The sequence below is a fragment of the Nelumbo nucifera genome, chromosome 7, assembly GCF_055504915.1.
Source record: "Nelumbo nucifera cultivar China Antique chromosome 7, China Antique-T2T, whole genome shotgun sequence".
Lineage (NCBI taxonomy): Eukaryota > Viridiplantae > Streptophyta > Magnoliopsida > Proteales > Nelumbonaceae > Nelumbo > Nelumbo nucifera.
The window spans coordinates 3,334,078-3,349,901 of record NC_142655.1 but is presented as its reverse complement, the minus strand read 5'-3'; the positions used below and the strand labels follow the sequence as shown (position 1 = coordinate 3,349,901).

At 35.2% G+C, this 15,824-nt stretch overlaps 1 protein-coding gene across 1 annotated transcript; it reads left to right on the top strand.

Annotated features, from left to right (window-relative positions):
* The first annotated feature begins 1,006 nt into the window (after positions 1-1,006).
* On the top strand, positions 1,007-15,583 carry LOC104597548 (protein EMSY-LIKE 3). Its single transcript, XM_010259153.3, has 10 exons — positions 1,007-1,502; positions 10,209-10,417; positions 10,515-10,624; positions 10,744-10,996; positions 11,081-11,308; positions 11,553-11,621; positions 14,036-14,281; positions 14,355-14,423; positions 14,508-14,571; positions 15,072-15,583. The coding sequence occupies exons 1-10, from the start codon at positions 1,475-1,477 to the stop codon at positions 15,263-15,265; spliced, it is 1,470 nt and encodes a 489-aa protein (XP_010257455.1). The 5' UTR covers positions 1,007-1,474; the 3' UTR covers positions 15,266-15,583.
* The last annotated feature ends 241 nt before the right edge of the window (positions 15,584-15,824 follow it).

Below are 15,824 nucleotides of genomic sequence, written 5' to 3'. Positions count from 1 at the left end.
AATGACACAAGTTCTAATTATAAATTATGTGTACCTTGTTAGTTTAAAAATGAGTTTTCACCTATATATGGTCACTTCTGCTTTTCTTCGATAGCTTGTAATAAAAAGATCGGCCAATTACTTCTTCCTAGGAGTGTTGTAAATGGTCTTTTATGCATATGATCAAATCATCTTAGCCTATTTTTTTTCTCATCTTAAGTCTTAACATATATCGAGACTATTCATAGGGTATTTTGAATGATTTCATTTTCAACATTATCTTTCTAGTTTTTTCCACACTCATCTATTTTGTTATATACATTTATTTCCACACACATTATTTGAATGTATTGTTTATACACTTTTCATTTGCATCAATATTAATTATAGATCACTTTGGAAGGTGGAGATGAGATCAACCCTATTGCATTGCATGTTCTCTATGGTATGATCAATAGGCTTTAAGGGCACCCCGCACTAATAAATGGGGTCTCCTGAAAGCAAAATACAAGCATCCAATCATGCATTGAAAATATTTCACCGTGAATTTAATATGTATGTACAAGATATATATTCTTTTAAGGTGCAGCTACATGTTATATTCATGTGGTTTTTGCTAGTAGGAGATGTATCCTCACCTCACCCTAGACTAGAGGAGACCAGATCTGCTCCTCACACAGGGCTCACATGCACATCCTACCATGCATTGGGAACATCTCCCATACTTATTATTCATGGGAGATGTTCCCAATGCACGGTAGATGTGCCTGTGAGGAGCAGATCCCGTTCCACACTAGAGACCCTAGTAACACATACTTGACACCAAATACTGACTCAGGCACTCAGTAAGGTTAGGATTTAGGAATGACCGGTTCATTTAGTACATCAATCCGGTCCGGTCGGGTTCAGACGTTCGATTACGTGTCACTGGTTCTTTGGTTCAACTTCCATTTTTATGTCCAGATTTTGCCTATTTAAAGCAAAGGTGCCCCGCTATAATTTGGAGAAACCCGAACTTCTGAAAGCCCTAGACGCACACGCCAGAATGGCAGAATCTAAGCGAAGCGAGCGGGGCCGGACCTCAAACCCAACTACAAATTAAAAAAAAGAGGGCGCTATAAAACTTATTTCAAGTCCGTGTTTTTCCCCGCATTTCCTCTCGTAGCCCCCGACTGTGGTCGACCTCGCTCCCTTCTCTTGCTCTCTCTCTCTCTCTCTCTCTCTCTCCCCCTCTGTTTATTTCACTGATTTAAAACACTCGCAGCGAAATCTCCCACTCGACCCTCGAATTCCCGCTCGAACCCTCGCTTTGCAATCCAAGTAATCGCTTCTCCGCTATGGTTCGAATAAGAACGCGCAAGAAGATCGCAAACTTCTTTTTTGTGGTCGATTGGAACGTCTGCTTCTGAATTTTCCTTCTCTCTCTTTAGCTTTCCTGGAAGTCTGGAGTCGATTCTGTTCGAGCAGAGATACCCAGTTGGAATATAACGTTGTTATGGACTACGGGCTTTCCGACAGCAGCGGTGAGTTACTTCAAGATCCTATCTTTTGACGCGTTTTGCCATCTTTGAGCAGCTTCTGGTGCAAAATTTTCTCTTTCTTCTGATTAGAATATAGAGAATTTTCCTGACATTATTGTTTCGGTGATATTCTCTTGCTGGAGCTGAGAAACGGCGTTATATAGCAGGCGTATGTAGTAGCGAAAGAGAATTAGGGTTTAGAGTTTGATCCATCGATATGAAATTTGTGGTTTTGAGCTGGAGCTTTCCTGTTTTGGGAACATTTTTGTTTTAATTTCTACTAGACTTCGACAGCCAGCTTTACCCAATTGAGTTGAAATCGGTTCCAAGCACCGAAAATGCTAGGGTTTCTGTTTTTTCAACATTTTCTTTTCTTATGCCGTTTTAACCTGGGGACATTGATTATTTATTAATCATGATAGTATTTGGGGTGCTTTTGGGTTCCATAGGAAACCAAACTTCTGTATTTTGGGTTGAGTTGTTGTGCTAATCTTAAGCACAAAAATAGAGGTTCCCTAATTAACTCACAACCATCACCATCTCTAGGATTACATGTAAGAGGCTAAGATCTGAGTTTCACGAGGGAAGTGAGTTGTGCAGGGAGTTATTGATCATTGTCAAGCTGGTTCTCATTCTTCCTTGTCTGTTTCTTGAGTTTTCTGTATCCGCTTCTATGGTAAAAGCGACATAAAGTTTCTTTATCTTGTTTCTTTATTTCCTTTAGACGAGGCAACTTTCGAGTCTGAACGTATGATTTCAACTGAAGGGACTTGTTATGTGGCATTGTGGCCTTCATCTTTTAGCCAAGACCCTTGCAGACTGGGTGCCAATCTTTAAATTTTGCCTGCACTCCACGTCTCAACCTATTTCTTTGCCCATGCACAACTTAGAAGAGGAAAAAAAAAGGATTCACCATCAAAATGAGGAGAAACGTGAACTTGGAAAAAGAAAAAACAACACCAACAAACCATCATAATCATAGGATGCACACTTATAGTAGCTACTAGTAAGTGTGCACTTGATTTGCACATGGCAATTCTAGATGATGATAATGATAGGAATAATGTATCCAAAATTTTCTATAAAATGCATGCATTTTATATTTTTTGTTTTTAACTATTATTCAGATGCAGACTACAATATCTGGATCTCATTATGTAAGCACCTCATATTGGGATACAAAGTTTTGGGTATCATTGGCAAGCCTACCTATTTGGTTGGACTCTTCTTTTTGTAATGTTTGACCTTCTTAGTGTATATATTTTTTGTTTATTTATCGAACAAAAAAATAAGATTTAAAGAGGGAGAATTGAATGAAGTGAAAATTGTAGTTCAAACTACATTTTAAACCTCACAATTAAATAGGGATAAAATTCAAAAAATGGGTATTTTAGTCAAAAAAAGTTTCACAATTTTATTTATATTTTTAATAGTAGTGTAAATATGGAGTTATAGGTGTGTTCAATTTTTTCTATATTTTTTTTTTTATTTCTATGTGCATAAAAATAATATTGTTATTTACCAAATGATTTTTTGTAAAATTTATGTATTTTTATTTATGTATTTTTTATATTTTATTAATTTTTATTATTTACTTATGACATTAAAGGTTGATAGATTTGCCCAAAAGTTGAACTATTGGTCTCTGCCAAATAGGAAAATAATTTCATTTTTTGTTAGTTTTAGATTATTCATTTCATTTTCATAATCAATAAAAATAATTCTTGTTTATTACACTTTTTTCTTTAATTTGATTAATAAAAAATATAATAAATGTGCCTATTTTTTCTACATTTTTGTAATTTTCTATATTTATTTCTATTTAAAAATTTTATTATCTAACTATAACTTCATGGGTTGGCCAATTTGATTTGGATAGTTGAATTGCTTAGTCATCACTTGTAGGGGTGTTCAAATTCGGTTATCAAACCAAGAACTGAACCGAATAATTCAATTCGGTTTGGTTGTTTCAATTTTCGATTCAGTTCAGTTTCAAGATTTTAAAATTTTTGGTTTTCGGTTTTAGGTTTTAGGTTCGGTTTGAGAAAAAATGCAACCGAAACCGAACTGAAAACCAAATTAACCAAAATATACACATATGTTTAGATTTTAATTATAAATATTCATATTAATATTAGCATTAGTATTATATTAACATTACTATTTACATTAATAATATATAATATGTATTTTAATTATAAATGTTGTTATATTTTAATAATAATCATTAATAAAAATATAAAGTACATTTATATTTTAACTAAATGAGTTAACCGAATTAAAACCAAACTGAACCGATTTAAATTAGGTTCAGTTCATGAAAATGACATAACCGAAATGTCGGTTAGGTTCTATTTCCAAACGATTCGAACCGAACCGACCGAATGAACACCCCTAATCACTTAGATAAAGAATAACTTTGTTTTTGAGAAAATTTCAAAATATATGGGTTTATATTGTTAAAAGTATTGGACATAGATCTAATTAGTAGCATTTATTAGTAAAAAAAATAACTTAAATATGGGATTTAATAAGAGAAAATGGGAATTAATGCCTTAAATACAAGAGTTAATGAGAGGGGATTAAATGAGATGAAAAGCATTAATTGAAATTACATTTCAACCTTCATATATATATAATTAGAGATGGACTAAATAAAAAGTGTGGGCATTTTAGTCATGAAAAGTTCCAAGTCCTCATTCGTACTTTTTATAATAGTATAGATTTTGTAAAGAAGACGAGTATCTGAACTTCCATAACAAATATTCATGTATAGGATACTTCATATGGAGAGTAGCTTTGGACAAGGTCCCAATTGCCTTTGTTAATGCACCATTTGTAAACCATTTATCATGTACATTGCAGAGAAGTTGGTTTCCCAACTTTGACTGTGAGGAAATTTGTGATCCTTAAGAAAGTAAAACATATTTGTTGTAATTTTTACAGTTTATGATGGCTAACTATTTTTCTAACCCAAGAAATGGTTGGAGAAAACAGAATTTTTTTTATGAACTTCTAGAAATGTCAAAAGACATGATTACACTCTCTAAATTAAAATACTATTGTAGTACATGAGACAACCATTTACAACAACTACTGGAAGTTTGGGGGAGCAAAAATACTGCTTGCCATGTGTATGAAATACATCATATTTATCCTTTCCAAAAAAAATTGCTTGTTATTGTGAATTAGCACTTCTTTTGATTATTAAGTTATATGCATATGGTTTATGTGCACATAATGGACCAACACAGCAGGAAAGAAGTTGGTATAGTTCAAATGAAACATACTGCATCACTATAAAGATAACAGAATGATATTAGTACAGGTCATGCTAGATCTACTAACGTTTAACCTTAGAATTTGTTAGTATGGATCTATAAAAAAATGTGGTTGAATGATGTGCATTGAAGACAATTTTCTTGCCTGTAAAGAGAGTGGTTGGCCATGGTATGACCAAGTCTGGGGTGCATGGCACTTTTACATGATCTATTCTTTTTACATAATTAATAAAATTCATTTATCTGTTACTGATAAAAAAAGAGGGAATTTTTTGCTACAAGTTGGGGCTCTAAAGGATGTAAGAAACAACATTAGGACTGATGTTCTGTAAAAATGTGGATCGGAGTAGAGTTAAATGGTGGAATGGAATAGTTTAGAGGTCTTTAAACAGGTTAGATGAGGTTTGGTTGGCTTGATATATTATTTGTTTGTCCTATATAGAAAGAAGCCTTTTTATAACAATAGTGTAAAGCTATGAATATTTTTTTATCAATAACAAACGGGTAAAGACTTAATGATGAAATGGTAAACAAGCTCTTACTATCTAATAACAGGAATTACAATGGATATAGAAAACAGCATGATCTTGAGCAAACAAGAATACACACTGTGCTATAAATATATGCCAAATTTACAGTCTTGTCAGTGGACATGAATTTTGATGCTCCCCATTCAAACTGTTGGTTCCCTACCCTACTTCCAGTGAATGAATCAGCTGTGCATTCAGCTGAATGAGCAGTTGAACTACTTGCCTAAAGCCTTAGGGTACTGTGAAGTATGGCTCATAGGTTAGGTTCGTTTTGTGGGTGTGCTTAACCTGAACTTAATGTGATTCACCTGGTTTCTTGCTAGAATGGTTGATGAGTTAACCTTGAAATTTATGTTGATTAGTGATTTACTATGTTGTTGGTTTTTCATTTGATGCTTAGAGTTCAAATAGCTTAGCCTATGAAAGACTAAAACATACAAGGCCTAAACTTCATGTTAACATTATGCTCTAACCTAGACATTAGAGATGTGGCTCATTTTGTGGTGTGTACCCAACCTGAACCCATGGGTGCCTCAATTGGCTTGTAGATGAGTTTTGATAAAACAAACTTGAATTTGTTATTGATTGTTGAATAGGTAATTTACTATTATATCTATGATATATATAGTTTAAATAGTTCAGCCTATATGGGTCTAAGGGCTTGAATATAAGTGCTACAATTTTTGTGTTAATAGCTTGGTTTTCTAAGCAATTGGGTTAATATTTCTTTTTGGAGTGCTTTATTTCTTTCAGATTTTGGATTTATATATTCTTACATTTTAAGTTTTTCTTTTGATTTTTTTTTTCAAAAGTGGCATTTCACTTTGTTTAGGTGCATGCGTTGCCTTGTGCCTTGCTCTAGGAACCTCTTGCACTTCTAATATTTAAAAACCTGAAGGGTGTGGTATCATGCATCATTGTGTCAAGAAGGTGAAACTGCTGTCTTTTAGTGGAATATCATGTTTGAATCAATTTCTAGGTCTGCCACTAATAGTCTTCCAGGGAAGTAATTGGGAGGATTACTGCATTCTGGACAGAGTTGCATGCACTCTCCTAAATGGGTGAAGTGTCTATATGGACATACATCAGATTCCAGCTCTCCATGGTTTCTTGAGGGACACTTCTATATAACATATGCTTTTTGAGAAAATGGTTAACTTCCATTATAAAGCACAAAAGATGTACATGAGAGGATGTACACTAAGACAAAAAATAGAGGGGGTGCCCAGCCCAGCAAAAATCAGGGTAACAAATGGCTGTTAAACAGATGACTCCTATGCACCCCAGCCTTTGCTAGACTGTCAGCCATAATATTCAGTTTCTCTTGTAATCCAATGAACTTGAGCTTCGATTGAGTAATGAAGGAGCTTTCATGATCCTCCCTCTTGTACATAACATATTTCCTTTCTCTCCTTGTTTATTTGACAATAAATGAATGGCTAATGCATGCAATAAATGCTATTTTTCTTATAAAATGCTAAATTAACAAAGCTCAACTTTGGACCTTTTTTCTATAGGTTTTAGAGACTTGGACATCTGCCCAAGTGTTCTCTGTTTACCCCTGTTTGGACAAACCATCAGCCAAACTATTTCCAATACCCAAAATAAGGTTCAATGATTTGCTCACTTTTATTTCTTGAATTAGAGCTAACATCTCCACCCTTATTGACTTCCCATATCCAGATGGATCTGAAAACTCTGCTAGGTGCCCATATGCATATCTAAAAGCTCTCCCCCTCCCTGAAGGGCCTTAATTTGCAATGCAACATGTTGAAATTCAGCTTTATGAGATGAGTACTAGGAGGGCTCTATTGTACTTGTCTTAGATTTCTTCTTGTTGAGAGGCCAGCCACTCATTCAAACCTCTAAATATGGGCAAACATGTCCATGGTTTAAATTAAAAACATAGACTATCATGATAGTTTATACTTCTATATAGATTCTGTTAGTTGTTTTTTTTTTCCCATCTTACCGAGTCAATCTCCAGAGATGCATCAGACCTTGAATCCCATGTCTTTGTCCATGCAACAATAACTTTGGATGGTCAACCCCCAGGTGACAGTTTTATCCTTTTCCTCAGTGGGTGATGATGGCCTTTGGGTGGTTTTGGTTAGTAGTTTTGGGCCCTTGGATGTGCTGAGTCTTTCTTTTGCTTCCTTACCAGATTTCTATTGAGAAAAAATTATCAACAATGGGTGAAACCATTCATTGGTCATTTGGACCTAAACTTATCAACAAGAGGAAGTGTAAAGAAGTGGATGGATAACTTGAGTCAAGTTTATCTTATTTTTAAACATAGAAAGGAGTCTTATTTTGGATATTATCTTGATTTTTATTGAAACTTTGCAAAGTAACCATATTTGAGAGGTATAGGGCAAATGCTGATGCTATTTTAGCTGAAGTTATTTATTTATGGTAACTTAAAATAGGAATTTCTGAAGGAAATTTGAATAGAAGTTTGGAGAAATTGCATTTGGTGTTATTGATAAAAAAACAAGAAATTGCATTTGGTGTTTGACATGCATGTTTATTATGTGTCTGTATTTGTAAACATTTTGAGTTATGTTGTTTCTTATTTAAAAGTATCATAGCATCTAGTTGTCAAGGCGGTGCTTAGGTGGGCGCCTAGGTGATAAGGCATTCATGAAGGGTCGCCACGCTTAATCACCAATATATTTTTGACACGTTGCTTTTGGATACTTTTATATTCTTAACCTTTTGAGATTATAATAATAAAAAATGCATTATTATTTTTCTTATTTGTTAGGGTTCAACCAACATGTATACTGCTTTGAACCCTCAAAGACTTATGAATTTGAATGAATAAGCATGGAATAACTCAAAATTTTATCCAATCAAAACATATTGATTGTTTTCATAATCTTCTTCTTTCTTCCTTTCTTTTCTTTTCTTCTTTTCCTATGACAAAAATAGAGGCTTATCTAAGGTTCAAAGTATCAATATGATATGCCCCGTATTGGGTGTATCATGTTTTATCGTATCGTGGGGGTTCTGATACACCTGTTTAAAGGTGTTTTCAGGAAACCCTTTATTTTATTTATTAAATAATATAAAAATGTTTATAAAAATGAAAATTTGAAAAAAAAGCTAAAAAATGTGCATGGATTAAAGTACCGATATACTCCTGTTGATACACAAAGGTGTGTCGATACCTTAGATCACACTTAGCCCCTCTATTTTCTGAAATTTCTTTTCTTTCTTCCATTTTCATGAATATGTTGATTTTCTATGTTCTAAATGAAACTTATAAATTTTTTATGAAGATTATAGATAATTAATAGTGAAGATGGTTGTTGCTTGCAAACCCAAGGAATTACCTTAGGATCATGGCTTTTATTCAGAAAAACCCATCACCTGGCCTCGCTTTGATGCCTAGAAAACTATGCGTCTAGGGTTCACCGCCTTACTTTGACAATGTAAAACATACAAAGATAACTTAACATGTGGAGCAATGAGTTCCCATGGTCACAACACTTTCTTTTAACCCTTCAATGAAACATGACATGTTATCAACCAATGGGTTTTTGTAGGGCAAAACAGGGTTGTTGAAAATTTAAATTGATCAGGTAATGTCCCGTGTTAATGTTTCTTAACATTCTACTCATAGAGGGTATATTTAAGTACAGTGGGGTCAGTCTACAAGGTATATTTAAATCCAACTTAAAAACATAGGGTATGTTTAAGTCAATTTGTGAAAACTGACGGTATGTTTAAGTTGGCCTTCTTTTTTATTATTTTTCGTATTTGTTAGGGTTCAATCAAGATGTATTACTGTCTTAAACCCTTGAAAACTTTAAAACTTGGACAAATAAGCATGAAGGAACTCAAAATTTCGTTTCATCCTTTTATATTCTTCTTTCATCCTTACTTTTATTTTCTTCCTTTCCTCGGACAAAAATAGAGGCTCAGCCCTTCTATTTTCTGAAATTTCTTTTCTTTCTTCCATTTTTTCCTAGGATAATAGCATTTCAATTTTAATAATTTCAGTACATTAAAAAATGATTATGATATACTAAGTATTTAATAGAGCAATTTCATTTAAAATGTACCCATCCAAAAAGAAAGTTATCAAACTTGCAACTAAAGAAGAATATATTTTTATTTTATATGATAAAATTTAGGAGAGAGTAAGTAAAAGAGAAAAATAGCAAGGGTGGAGCTGCTGTTTTATTTAATGTAAGAAAGAGAGTAGTAAAAAACGTTTACATTTCTATTCTTTCTTTCCTTTTTCCTTCTCAAAACTTATGTATGTATGTATGTACGCCTTGCCTAGGAAGGTGCCTTATCACCTAGGTGGCCGCCTAGTCACCTAGATGGGTGCCTTGTTGCTATAAACAAGGCATCACCTATGTCTAGTCTTAAAGTAATACAAGGGAAAGAGACTGGATGGCGGATGCAGTACACTTTGAACTGAAGGTTAATTTGAATTCTTTTGTGTTCATATGGGAACTAAAAGAGTAAATGTTTCTGTATCTTAACTTTTCTTTATCCTCAAGAGAAAGCAAGTAAATGTTCCTGGTGTTGGATTGTCTTCTTAATATGAATTCTTTTTGCCTATATATAGGAACAAAGAGTTTAAACCTTTCTGTAGGTTATAGTTTTCTATAGCTTTTTTTAGATGCAATATGAACTCTTTGAGTCCATCATCTTCTTATCTAGGCTTTTCTTTTAGGTTCATCTTGTTACCGCCACTTGTTGTCGCAACGTCATCATCTATGACATGAAAATGGTTGTTTCGTCAGTGTTCCATGAATGTTCCTCAATTGAATGAGAAGATCATTCAATTATGATTAAATGTGGCATTTTCTTGAGTTTATTATCCATACTGTTTTTCCATGCTTTTACTCATGTTATATTTATTTCTTAAATGGCCACAGGAACTGATGATGATCTTCCTCCATCACATCAGAACAGAGGAGTTCCTAGAGGAGGTCGTGTTGCAGGAAATGGAAGATCATCTGTTTTAGGTTCTGTCCCATACCCGAGGATGCATACAGATATGGAGACTCAGATCCACCTCCTTGAGCAGGAAGCATATAGCTCAGTGTTGAGAGCATTCAAAGCTCAATCAGATGCCATTACCTGGGTATCTAAAATTGCCTTGTCTGTGCAAAATCATGTTAAGTTCATTATGCTTTCTGTTGACTAGAATTAAGATTGCTTGAAATTTCATTTTCTTACAGGAGAAGGAAGGTTTAATAACAGAACTTAGGAAGGAGCTCAGAGTATCAAATGAGGAACACAGAGAGCTTCTGAGCAAAGTCAATGCAGATGACATCATTAGGCGGATAAGGTCTAATAATGTTATGGAATATGCTTTTTTGATTTTATGGGGTCATATTTATTTGATACACAACTACTTTTGGAAACTTCTATCTTTTAATTGGAAGCTGTACTTGGTAATGCCATTAGGGAGTGGAGACAGGCTGGTGGACTTCAACCTGGTTTTCTCAGTACTGCTCAACCTGTTCATGATTCAATGCCCAGCCCTAGTATCTCAGCATCACGCAAGAAACAGAAAACATCACAATCGGTACCTCCTTTGTCCTTGAATGCACCATCCCCAGCTTTACACCCTCAAGCGGTAGCTGTGTCCATGCAGCCATCATCATCGGCTGCAAAACGAGGGGCTGCAGCAGGAGCCAGGGGCAAGAAGTCTAAATCAGTAAGTTAAAAGCATTTTGGGTTATATTTATTGTGGAAAGATCATAATTAATGTCACTTTTTCTTTGCTTTTTTCCTCTAACAGGGTCAGGCATTGCCTGGTGTATCTTCAATCAAGTCCATGCAATACACTTCCACAGGTGCAGCTGGAAGGGGTCAAGTTGCTAATCGGGGTTCCTCCGGTGCCCTTGTAGCAAATGAACCTGCTGAAGCAGCAACATTTGATCCATTAATTGGGCGGAAAGTGCTGACAAGGTGGCCTGAAGATAACAACTTCTATGAGGCTGTTATAACTGACTATAACCCTGTTGAGGTATATTTGGCTGTTGAGGGTGTTCTTGGTTTTTCTTAGTTGGTCGAGCTGTTTAAGGGTTTTGGTGGGGTTCAGAGTTTGTTTTCTTTTCTCTTTCTGGTGACTACTGGTCACCTTTCTTGTAATTTCTTTTTTCCATTTAATAAATTTTATTTTTACCTTCAAAAAAAGGTATATTTGGTTGTTGAATTGATTTTAACCTTAGTGGAGTATGTAATTAATCTTACAATTTCTGTTTTATTAGGGAAGACATGCTTTGGTCTATGATATAAATACAACAAATGAGACATGGGAATGGGTTAACCTCAAAGAGGTAAGGCTTGAATTAATATGCTTTATCCTATTTCATTTATTAGATATCATTGCTTGCATGCATGTGTGATGTTAGTGTGTCTGCATTTGCTTGTTGTTCATGTAGATTTACAAATATACTTAAATGCATTTTTTGGCTTCTAATTCTAACATGGTGTTACTTGTTAGAGCACTAGTTCCATCTTCTTTTCCCTGTTTTCTATCTTTTGTTTCATTATTTTTCTCCTTGAGTGGTTCACATCTGTCCTGATTATGCATCTACATTTGTTGTGTGTCTCTGTCATGGTTCAATTGTGCAAAGCAAATTAAATAGGCAAGTTGTCATGCAAATGTGCTTCTGTATAGAGACCAATTTGACTCTGATTATTGGGAAAACTGCAAGGATGGATATTGGAAAAACTTCTGGAAGAACCTAAAAGTCTCAAGTAATACAAAAAAAAAAAAAGAAAGGATGCCCACGTGCAAGGAGTTCAAGGAAGCATAAACTACTTTTTTAAATTTGTTTCTACTAGTTAACAACCTACTGTCACAATGGGCATTATTTTGAGACTCAAGCCCGAGCAGGAATGAGAACTGGCTATTTGGCTTGAATTTGGTTTACACTCTTTTTTTTTTTGTTTTGGGGGTGAGGGGTGTAATGCATTAGTGCCTTCAAAAGATTAAACATGATAAGAAATAACTACCCATTAGTAGCCCACTGTCCAAGACAAATATATTGAGAAATGAGAATAGTTCACTCCATTCTACAGTATATATATCTTATAGAGGTAACAAAAGGGACAGGTAACAAGAGATAACCTGTCAGAAAGGGGTGCTGGGCTGTTGGGCATGGATTCTGTTGAGAGATATATTGTATTTGGTTGTATTTGTAATATTGATAAGTTATGGGGACCTATATGTATTTATGTTAGAAAAACAGGCTTATGTGTAATTCTGATGTATTTTGGCCTTTTGCTTATTTAATAAGCAAGTGGCTGTGTGAGATTAGGGAGTGAGGAAGAGCGAGTGAAGAAGAGAGTAAGATGTGTGTGTGTGTGTGAGAGAGAGAGAGAGAGAGAGAGAGAGAGAGTTCTGTCTCTTGTTCTCACAGTGGATATGTTTCCTCTTCTCCTGAGTATGTAGGCTACCAAGCCGAACCTTTGAGTTGCTATTTTATTTTATGTTGGTTGACATAGTACCAGAGCTATTTTATGTTGTTTAACAGATTCAAACTCTTGTACAACATTCTTTTATCATAATTTATAAAAGCTTTTTACCAATCTAAAAAAGCAAAAGTGGAAGGGGTCCCCAGAGCTTTGGGCGCAACTGTGCAAAGCAAGGCATGCACATTCTTGAATGAAGCGAGGAATGTTGACTTGAATTTAAGTGCAAGGGTTCCTAGAAATTTGTAGGTTCCAAGTCTTGCATAGGCTAAAATGTTTAAACTTTAACAGTCATAAGCTACAACCTATAATACAATAAGTTACCTATTCAAGCATCAAATTGAAGATTTATTCATCAAAACATGGCAATGAGAATGGTAGGTAGGTCAATTCTGGCAACACCCCGCAAAATGAGCCTAGGTATTCCTGAGGTGTGCAATAATTTTAGTCAAAGTAAGTTCCTAGGTGTGGGAAATGAAACAGAATGAGTTTTGGGAGGAAGTGGTACAGGGAGGATCCCCTTCAAACAGATCTTTTTGCAAGGAAAATCAAGGGACAGTGGGTGATTGTGCATGAACACGTTCTTCACTTGTGTGGAGCATTTCATTTTTTTTTTTTTTGAAGTGACCATAGTTGTCAAGGTATTAAAATGAGGCCAGGCAACACGAGAGTGTTATATGCATAAAACCTGGTTAATTTAGCCTGCTTCTTAAGTTTTTTTTTTTGTTAACGTGTACTTGTTTCATCCCTCCCCCCCACACCACCACCACCACCACCACCACCACCAGGCATCATATCTCCTTTAGCAAGTAATCTACATATCCTTTTCCTTGAGAAAAGTTAAAGTATCAATATGTTGTTTCTTAAGAATTTGATATTTTAAACTATTAGATAGTTAATAGCTGCTATCGAACAGTTTGTCTTTATCAAACTGTCAAATCAAAACAATAAAAAACAGGAGTATTGTTAGTTCAAAACTGTCTTTATCAAACCATGGTCTTAAGAGTTTTTGAGCTTTCAATCTTCTACGCATTTTACAAAAGAAATTCTATTTAATATGAAGTTGCAATTGTTCATCTCTCTAGTCTCTAGTAATTAAAAAATGATTAATATCTAATAAATTACTTACAGTATGATCAACTGGAGATGGTAGTTGCAGGAATTCTGTAGACCATGAGTTATATGATTGTTTTTTTTCTTGGGATTTAGTTAATTTGTTTCAAATTTGGAAGTTAAACAAGTGGTTGATTTACTGCATATCTATCAATGCCAGATTTCACCTGAAGATATCCGATGGGAAGGTGAGGATCCAGGAATAATTAGTCGATCTGGCCGTGGTGGACCAGGTCGTGGGGTTAAGAAGTCCATTGGCCGTGGTGGTGTTGTTCCGGGTGCAGTAAGAGGGAGAGGGACAACAAAGGTTCCACCCAAGAAAGATTTTCCACCATCGCAAAATGGCATTGGGAAAAAGAGTTCTGATGATATTGAAATACTCCATACAGAAACTCTAATTAAAGAGGTATGGGCAAACAACAAGAGCTCCTTAATGAAATGCTAAATGTTGACTTTGTTTCTCTGATGGTTTTGGACAGGTGGAGAGGGTTTTTGGTGCAACTCATCCAGATCCTATTGAGATTGAGAAGGCAAAGAAAGTGCTGAAAGTAAGGACGCAATGCATCTTATCATGATGTTAATATTTTTATTGTCCTTTAGGAATACGAACTTGATTCCCCCACAAATGGCAGGAACATGAACAAGCGCTGATTGATGCCATTGCAAGGCTCGCAGACGCATCTGATGGTGAAAGTGGTAATTAAAAATTGACTCTTTGCCATGTTGTATTTTACACCCTTCTTTTCCTCCTCTCAAAAGCTTTGAGATTACCTACCTTTGGCTTTGTATAAAATCGTCAGATCAGGTCCACGGTAATTTGTATAAGTTGTGTCTTTTTGTATTGCATTTGATTAAATGTCTCAGATCAAATTCACTGAAAAAAGGGTCTTCAAATCAGATTCTTATCAGTTTTTCCTTTCCCCTACCAATTTCTCAATGTTCTTATTTAACCTGTTATGAAATGCCCTTTGGCATTTTTGCTAAAATTAACTACTTATGTGAATAACTATGCTTTTGTGAGTGGCTAGGGCTCGTTGCAGCCCTGTGTGGAACCTTTTAATTTGTGAAAATTTTTGGCATGTTTTATTTTTTATATTTTCCGAAATAAAATTACCCAAAAAAAAAGAATATACAAAAAGGCTTCTGAAGAATTAGTTTGATTGGATGTGGTCCTTTAACCTTTTGCCTCAAAACAGATGACGGTGAGCACCAATTCTCCCATGGGCATTCAATGGACCGAGAACGAGGGTGGAGAAATCGGCATTATGGTGGTAACCAGCGCGCTTCCGACTTTGATGATGAAATGGCTGCAGATGGCAGGGGCGATGAGAGGGATCATCGCATCGTTGGTGATGGTGATGACCAGCAAGATGGTGATGATGAAATCTAAATGTTTGGCGTTCCAGGGTTTGTACAACGAGAAAGGCCCTCCTCCCCCTTGTATATTACATGAATCATCATCATCATCATCATCCTCATCATTTAATTTTATGAACATCATGGCGGAGAGCGCATGGATGGGTGTAATCTTTTTATCATTGATGATGATGATGCTAGTAAAAAATGGAAGGTTGGGACGCTTATGTAAAATTATTTAAGCAGCAGCAAATGTAACTTTAACAAGTGTCTGATAAAATGGTTGGTTTTTGTTTTTTGTAGGTTGCAATTACAAGATTATTGATTTTTATTTGATTATTGAGTTGGAAAATCCATCCTTGTTTATATGCCAATTGCCAACCACCTCCAGACCAGAATTTCATTGTCATGGACCTCATGGTGCATATAATGCATACAAACCAATGCATTTGCATGCCACAGGACGAACAAAAGCAACATGGTGTGGGGCCGCTTCTTATCTGTTATAATGTTTCTTCCCCGCATGCAGTATAGGTGTAGGTGTACAACCAGTCAATCACTAACCAGTAAGAATCCTATGGGTAGGTGGGTTT